General features: G+C 49.7%; 1 protein-coding gene across 1 annotated transcript; it reads left to right on the forward strand.

The window, feature by feature from the left end:
• Positions 1-211: 211 nt before the first annotated feature.
• On the forward strand, positions 212-4,038 carry TRIL (TLR4 interactor with leucine rich repeats). Its single transcript, XM_071735589.1, has one exon. It carries the CDS (start codon positions 618-620, stop codon positions 2,934-2,936), a length of 2,319 nt encoding a protein of 772 aa, XP_071591690.1. The 5' UTR covers positions 212-617; the 3' UTR covers positions 2,937-4,038.
• Positions 4,039-8,788: the final 4,750 nt, after the last annotated feature.

Raw genomic sequence — 8,788 nt, forward strand, 5'->3', positions numbered from 1 at the left:
ATGGCTTCCTCCACCCCCCCCTCCCCCCTCCCGCGGCGCCGTCCTCCCTCTCCTCCGCTCCATCCGATCCTCCGGTCCCCCAGGGCACAGTGTGGGAAGTACGAATTTCCGCTGAGTTTTCTCGGCAACTTTCAGAGCTCGTCTTTCTCCAGCTCCCCGCTCCGCCCGCCGCTCACCACCACCACCACCACCCCCCTCCGCCCCCCGCTTCCCCGCTCCGCCCGCCCCCTCCGTCCCTGGGCGAGCCGGCGGAGCAGCCGGCAGCCGCGCCGCTCCGCAGCCCGCCGGCCGCACGCACCCACTCGCCCTCCGCGGCAGCAGCTGGACCGGTGACCCCCGAACCGCACTCTGTGGGCCGCGAAGGGCGGCCGAACCCGGACGGCAGCGGCGGCTGCAGCTGGCAGACCCCCCCCCTCCCCCGGCCGCTCCGCACTCCCGGCCGGCTGGGGAGAGCCCATGGTGCCGGGCATCGCCACCCCCTGCAGCCGCCGCCGCGGCTCGGAGCTTAGCCCGGTGCGGAGCAGAGGAGGGGCCGATTAGCAGCCGTGGAGGAGGAGCAGGGGGATGCCGGAGAGACACAAAGCCGGCGGGGGAAGCTGCCCACGGCTCGTCCCGGGATGGGAACGCCACGCCGGGTCCTCCTGATGGTGCTGCCGCGGGTGCTCAGGGGCTCCGTCCCCCTTTTCCTCCTCTTCCTCCTGCTGCTGCCCGCGGCCCAAACCATCTGCCCCGAGCCATGCGACTGCCAGCAGCACCAGCACCTCCTCTGCACCAACCGCGGCCTGCGCTCGGTGCCCAAGGCTGCCGAGCCCCAGGATATCCTCACCTACAGCCTCGGGGGCAACTTCATCGCCAACATCTCTGCCTTCGACTTCCACCGCTTGGCAGGGCTCCAGCGCCTGGACCTGCAGTATAACCGGATCCGCTCCCTGCATCCCAAGGCCTTTGAGCGCCTGGGTCGGCTGGAGGAGCTCTACCTGGGCAACAACCTGCTGCCAGCACTGGCCCCCGGTACCCTCAGCGCCCTGGCTAAGCTGCGCATCCTCTACGTAAATGCCAACGAGATCGGCCGCCTCAGTGCCGCCTCTTTCTCCGGCCTCGGCAGCCTTGTCAAACTGCGCCTGGATGGCAATGAGCTGGGCTCGCTGGGCGACTCCACTTTCTCAGGGCTTCCCAACTTACTCTACCTGCACCTGGAGTCCAACCGCATCCGCTGGCTGAGCCGCGGTGCCTTCACTGGCCTGGCTAAGCTGCGCTTCCTCGACCTCTCAGGGAATCAGCAGAGCTCCCTTCGTCACCCGGACATCTTCGGACCACTGCGCTCCCTCCACACCCTGCTGCTGGCCAGCAACAACCTCCAGCAGCTCACAGGGGGGCTCTTTCAGCACCTGCCCAGCTTGGCAAAGCTCTCACTCAGTGGCAACCGCCTGGCTCACCTGGCCCCGGACGCTTTCAAGGGACTGGGCTCACTGAAGGAGCTGCGCCTGGAGGGAAACCTGCTGACTTACCTGCCCGCTGCCCTGCTGGAGCCACTGACCAGCCTGGAAACGCTGGATCTGAGCCGCAACGCGCTGACCGCCCTGCACCCTGCCACCTTTGGCCGTCTCGGCCGCTTGCGGGAGCTCAGCCTGCGAGACAACGCGCTGACCACCCTCCCCGGCGAGCTCTTTGCCTCCAACCCCGCTCTCTACCGCTTGGAGCTGGAGGGGAACGCCTGGAGCTGCGACTGCCGCCTCCGCGGCCTCAAGCACTGGCTGGGGGCCTGGCACTCCCAGGGCCGCTTGCTCACCGTCTTCGTGCAGTGCCGCCTGCCCCCGGCCCTGGCCGGCAAGTACCTCGACTACCTGCAGGACGCTCAGCTGCCGCCGCCGCAAGACGGCGGCCCCTGCCACGACGGTGCCGGTGACTCTCCCTCCCCCGCCTATCCCCCGCCGGCAGCGGAGGAGCAGCGCCGGCCGCCCCCGGCCGCTGAGCGGCTCGGCGGCAACAGCAGCGGCGGCACCGCGCTGCACCGGGGGCCGCCAGGGCCGCCGCCGTCCGCCTCCACTGCCCGCCTGCTGGGGGAGCCCGACGGCGCGACGGCGGCGGTCAGCCCCACACCGCCCCTGCCCGTCCGCCCCGCGGCCTCCGGGCCTGCACTGCCCAGCGCTGCGTGGCCCCGACGGGCTGGTAAGTCCCGCTCGGCGCCGGCCAGCGGGGTCCCGCCGCTGGTGTCCGACCCGTGCGACTTCAACAAGCTGTTCCTCTGCAACCTGTCGGTGGAGGCGGTGGGCTCCAGCTCGGTGACGGTGCGCTGGGCCGTGCGGCCCCACCGCAGCCCCCGCTTGCTGGGGCCGGTGCGGTTCCGCCTCCTCTTCGACCGCTTCGGCACCGCCGTCAAGTTTCAGCGCTTCGTCTATCTGCCGGAGCGCGGGGAGCCGGCCGCCACTCTGCGGGAGCTCCGCCCGGACACCCCCTACCTCGTCTGCATCGAGGGCGTCCTCGGCGGCCGCGTGTGCCCGGTAGCGCCCCGGGACCACTGCGCCGGGCTGGTCACCCTGCCCGAGGGAGGAGCGGCGGCGGGCGGGCCCCGCGGCCCCGACCAGCAGCTCCTCACCCTGGTGCTACTGGCGGTGAACGCGTTGCTGCTCTTCGCGGCTTTGACGGTCTGGGCCTCCCGCCTGCTGCGGAAGAAGGTGCTGGGGCGGCGGCGGCGGAAGGCGGCCCCCGTCCATGTCCGGCAGCTCTACTCCACTCGACGGCCTCTCCGCTCCATGGGCACCGGCGTCTCCGCCGACTTCTCTGGCTTCCAGTCCCACCGCCCGCCCCGCGGCGCCGCCTGCGCCCTTAGCGAGGCCGACCTCATTGAGTTTCCCTGCGAGCGCTTCATGGACAGCGGCGGCGGCAGCAGCGCCCGCCACGGCGACGACCACCTGCTGCAGCGATTCGCAGACTGATCCCGCCAAACTACAGCTCCCGGCAGCCCCCGCGCGGGAGGCGGCTGGCGGCGGGCGCCGCTGTGCGGCGAGGCCGTCTGGGAGCTGTAGTCAGTGCGGCGAGGGGGAGCGGCCGTTGCGTCAGGGAGGGAACGGCGTGGGGCCAGCCGGCGAGGTCGTGGCCTCGGAGTGCGAGAGCTGTCAGGCGGTCGGTGCCTTCAGGCTCCCGTCTTCCTGGCTGAGACTGATGCCGTCTTCGAGGCGGGCTCACTCAGAAACCATCACCCAAGCAAAAGGTGGATGGGGCCGTAACTGTGCCGTGCCCTGAGGAGAGTAGAACGGCGGGAGCTACCGTGAACAGCAGCTGGCGGTGCCTCCCCTGTGTGAACTCAGGAGCTGGAAATTTCAAAGTGGTATTTTAAAGGTGGCTATTTTGGACTACAGTCAGGAACAGCAGCGACAGCAGCCCGGTGCCGCAAAAGGATGCTTTGAGATGGCCTTCTCAAGGTACCGGGCCTTCCTCATCAAAAACTTGGGTTGAGGGGTCGACTTGTGATGTTACTGATGAACGGTGTGCAACTGGCTGCAGAATGGTCCGGAGGGCTGCAAACGTAGGTTTTGTGCTGGACAGTTTGAAGGTTGTGCCATTTAAGTCTCCAGTGAGGCGATTTAATGTGCGGGAGTGTGTTTTCCTACTTTTTGTAAACAGGAAACAATAATTCAGCTGGTTAGTTTGACAGGAATATATTGCTGACACCACTAGGAAAAACTAACAAGAGTTTTGTAATGTGTTTACAAATGAGCTATTTTAAAATTGTTTTTTAATAAATACTGCTTGGTACTTGTACACATGTATGTGTGCTATAGTTGTCTGGGTCTGTGATGGTCAGTGGGTTGCTGACCCTCACATAATCCATCTTCATTTGTGAATGGGTGGATGCAGAGGTGAACTGTTGATAAATAAATAATACTGGTGCCTTCCTTCAGAAGCAATAATAGTTGAGAATATTTCAGGAATGTGAAACAGTCTTTATCCTAACAGGCAATTCTCTCTTAGCCTTAGCCTACTAAACTTAGAAACTTTATGTACCTCACTGTGAAATAAAACATTTTTGTATATTAATCTAGATTCCGTGTTTTGTGTAGCTGAGTGAGTAATGCTGAAGCTAAACACGCAGTATATGATGTTTGAGTTGGCTTGTTTCAGGTTTTTTGTGTTTTTTTTTTTTTTAATTTGAATTTTGCTTTTGGTTTTAGAGCAATGCTACTCATTTTATGATCACTTGCTCTCTACTTTCTTGGACTTCCACTTTTCTAAATATTTACAGAATGTGGTTCTGTTACTATGAAATATGCTGGCTTAGTTTACGTTAATAATTCTCACTGTGTGGTCCAGAAGTGAGCAAATTAAGAAGGTCTAAACTGCGGTTGCACTTTAAATGCAAATGTTTTAGATGAGGTTTGGTAAATTGTTGACAACATTGGGACTACTGCTCCTTTGAATTTAATGTGCAACCTCAGCTGAACTCTTGTGGAGCTGAATGGCTTGAAGGAAGTGTTAGTGGACTATGTAGGCATTCATCTCATTATCCTGCATTCATTGCTGACCTAAGGTGTTCATTACTACAAGTTGTTTGTTACCCTGCTTTCAAGAAGGTGATTTTGGGTTTTTTTGTTGGTTTTCTGTTTGTTTTGGTTTGTTTTTTTGTCTTCTTCCTTTTTTCTTTTTATTCACATTAACAAATGTTTACAAAAGACACCATAGTAGCTGGTGCCATCAGTTGGAGTTCAGTGACTGAATAGAGGGAACAAGACTTTATTTTCTGAAGGGCTTTTGTTCAATCTTTAAATTCAAATGGAAGGAAAGGAGAGAGTGTAGGGATTGTCTTAATTTTTGCCTTTTAAGTGGAGAAAAAAAGATAGGATTTTTTTCTTGAGTCATTAGCAAAAATCCTTTGGGATTTCATTTTGACAGGTAGCAGTTTTCATGAATATCTGGGGTCAAATCCGGACTGTCAGTTTACAAATTAAAGTTCGTAACTCTTACAGATAAAATGTTGCATGAAATTAAAACTGAAGGAATCCCAGATAAGGTTTTAATTTTTGTTAAGAGTCTAAAACTTCTGCTCTTCTGGACCTCTGGGTGCCTTCAGCCCTTTATAACTGACTCTGGAATACACACCACTGTTGTTAGAAATGCAGTGGGGATTACTGAGTAAAACTGTATCACACTAACATTAGCTCTATCACTGGATATTCTTCCAATGGGAGATGCATAGATGCTGTACATGGTTATAATCAATTATGTCAATAAATCCATTTGCTGAAAGAAAATTGGTGTCTTAGATTGAATCTCATAATGCATCACTCTTCAATCACAGGCTTGCTGTGACTTACTGATACTGATATCAGTGCTGCTTCTTAGGACTGCAGAGTGCAGTCAGTTGTGCAGCTGGAAGGTGAACTGTGAAATTGATCCTCCTGGAAAATAACCAACCCTTCCTGGTACCTCCCGTCTATTTCAGTCAGCTCAGTTTCTGTAATTCTGTTCAACTTGTGTAAATTTTTGCAGTGGCAAAAAGGGGGGTGGGGGGATGAATGTGCAGTGCAGAGGCAGGAAGAAACAATCAAAAACAAACATTCTCTATTAGTCTTGACACCCACTGTGTCTGCACTCTAAGAAGATGTAGACTACTTACACCAGATAAAAATCTGATGTAGAGGATATACCTTTACTGGAAAATCACTAACGATCTGCAAAACTGAAAATGCTTAAAACTTCTCTGAGAGATGCTAGGAATGTTGGCCTTACAGCACAGGGCTACTATAAGGGTGTTGGGTGAAGGTCTACAGGTGCATGAAGAACCCTTGTTGGGATGCAGTCAGCTTGACTATCAGAGCCTGTGTTAACACAGCTGGAATTATAAAAACACTGATTCCTTAATGCAGTGCTGTCTTTAGTTTTCACAATGCACTGCCACTGGCACATTTTGAAAAACAATTTAACCTGTGTTGCTACCCTTACAGGAAAGGTCCTGATAAACTCAGAATATGTCTCTTCTGCCTCTTCCTTTTTGCTCTTTCCTGGGAGACATTTGGAAAATGAGGAACTGGGAGAAAAAAAGAAGTCTACTCCAGTTCCATTGGGATATTTATTTAACTAGTAAACCTACATTTAGATTGTAGTGTGTGATTCACAAAAATTATTTGTTCTCATGACAGTCTATGTATTTGCAGAAACCTGCTTGAGTGAGCAAGAGAAATACTACTTCATGTCTAAAAAACTGGCTGCTCACACAAATTCATGTTTCTGTGCCCCCCAAAGGTGTGCATATGTTGTGTGAGGTCCACAAGTGAGACTTGGCTTAAAAACAAACAACAAATTAAAAAAATCAAATCAGCCAAATGATGTGTATAAAGTGATGTACTTGATTTTTTATGCAGGCAACTCTTTTGAGGAGAGTTGCTATGTAAATGTTGATTTATAATCTGATATCTGTTAAGTAGAAATGTAAGGAAGCTATGTGTGTGCTGGATCCTGGATTTGTTCCTTTCACTCCATGCTAAATATAGCATAGTTTTGGCAGCCTGTCCAAATACTGCTGTTGTGTTTTTCTCCATAAAAAGCTGAATTTTCTTAAGAGCATGCTTTAATTCCCACAGAAATTAAGTTCCCCTGGAAAAATATTAAATTGTCTTTAAATACAAATATTTGTCTTGATATCATTGCACATTAAGTTATTTAAAGAGATACCCTTGATATGTTTTTTTAAATAAATATATATGTAATTTTCTTTACAAACAGGCCAGTAATAATTAAAATAATAGAGTATGAATAAATAACATGAAGAAAACTGCCTAAAAACATAATAGAGCTATTTGCTAACAAAGATGAATCTGACACTATAAAGAGAACTTATGAGTATTTATAGTGTATTGCATATCTCATTTGTTGTTGGATTTTTAAAGGTACATTTATTTTTAATTTGATAATCTATGTATAATAATTTTATGTCTTAGAAATAAGCTGTTTGTCCAGGGATGGGGAGGTTTCCACACAGATAAATCTTAAAAGCTACTAAAGGCCACAAAGAAAATTGGACTAGTGTTAAAAACTCTTCCTAAAGTATTATCTGTTTCTTCCTTGCAAAGCTCATTTGAAGCTGCTGTGGAGCAGAGCAGTCCTTAGCTAATACATTACATGGTGTCTTCTGACGTCAGATAGATAGGTATAGTCCTATTCTTTACTTTGCAAAGTTTTTTTTTAATGTTCTGACAAATGTTTTCTCAAACCATTTTAATATTTTTTTCAAAATATTTCAATTTTTGGTGTACTCAGTAATTCAAAATACTTTACTGCTCTTTGGAGATCCACCCATGTGGAACCTGTACCAGGAGAGAATCGGAGCAAACATTGGAGCAATCCATCAGCCAACATGTGTATACCACAGTGTAATGTTGCCAGTGCTCAGAGGTTGTGGAGTGAGGGTTTTGGTTTTTATAACCTTGTGAGAATGAATGACCAACAAAATGTTCAGGTAGGGCCACAGCTGTCCCCTCTGGCTATGGCCAATCTAGTACAGCAATACTGTACCTTATGCATGGGTCATGTCTAGCCTAGTTAATTTAATTTCTTTCATGGGAGACTAGAAAAAAAGACTTGATTATGAGACCTGAATTTCAAGGTTATAGAGTGGTTAAGGTTTTCGTGAGGTCCTTGGCAAAAATCCTGTGATCACAGAATCATTGAATGTCAGGCTGGAAGGGACCTCAAGGATCATCTGTTCAACCCTTCTAATATTATTGCTTATGTATCTCAGCACCCTGTGGAGCTGAGGCTTAAACTTTCCAAAGTGGGAGAATCCACCACTTCCCCTGGGAGCCCATTCCAATGTTTGACTGACCTCACAGAGAAAAATGTCCCTCTTGTATTCAAACGGAATCTCCCCAGGAGCAACTTGTTCCCATTCCTCTTTGTCTTGTCCATGTGACTCCTTGTAAATAGGGAGTCTCCATCTTCTTTGTAGTTCCTCTTTAAGTACTGGAAAACTGTAATAAGGTCTCCCCTAAGCCTTCTCTTCTCAAGACTGTTAGCAAGACTTTTGCCTAGTTCATTTAATTAACCTTTCATGTGTGCAGTTTTGTTTTGTTGTCATCAGTTTAGTATATGCTTAGTTGTAGTATAATTTTATGAGGAATTTGAAGGCCTGGATACATATAATAGATAAAAGGCATCTCAGATAATGAGACAAATTTTGTCACTGAGATACTGATCTCATAAGGGACAAATATTGCAAGGATGTTGTCTTTAAATAAACCTGAATGCCAGTTTTAAGACAAGAATGGTATTATCTTCTTAAAACATAAGGGCAGAAAGGTTGTAGATAATTATGTTTAATACCTTGCTAATAAGAGAAAAGATTGGCATTATGTTAACAAATCATATTACATGGGGATATGCAATTATGCTATAAATTCACTGAAATTATCTCAGTGCTACCACTTTTAAACTAGCAGATCCACTGCTACACTGCTGTAGTCACAGCAGTGACAGTGAGAAAGACCTCTTTTGATGTCCAAATCCATACTTTAGTACAGTCAGTAACTTCCATTTGTCATTGTACCATGGACACATCTATAATTTTTACCATTGATACTAATTTTCCTCCCATCTTGCTTAGTATTTAAATATAAAAGTTAAAATTAATTTGAAATACTGATGTTAGTTAGCATTGTAGCAGCCCCTATCTGACTACTGAAAAACTATTTGAAATAAGGAAGAATGCTCAGTGGTGGTACCTATCAGATGAAAGGTCAGAAATAATTTTGCTCTAGAGGAATACACTCATGAAAAGCATGCTCAAGAACAAAAA

The sequence above is a fragment of the Heliangelus exortis genome, chromosome 2, assembly GCF_036169615.1.
Source record: "Heliangelus exortis chromosome 2, bHelExo1.hap1, whole genome shotgun sequence".
NCBI lineage: Eukaryota > Metazoa > Chordata > Aves > Apodiformes > Trochilidae > Heliangelus > Heliangelus exortis.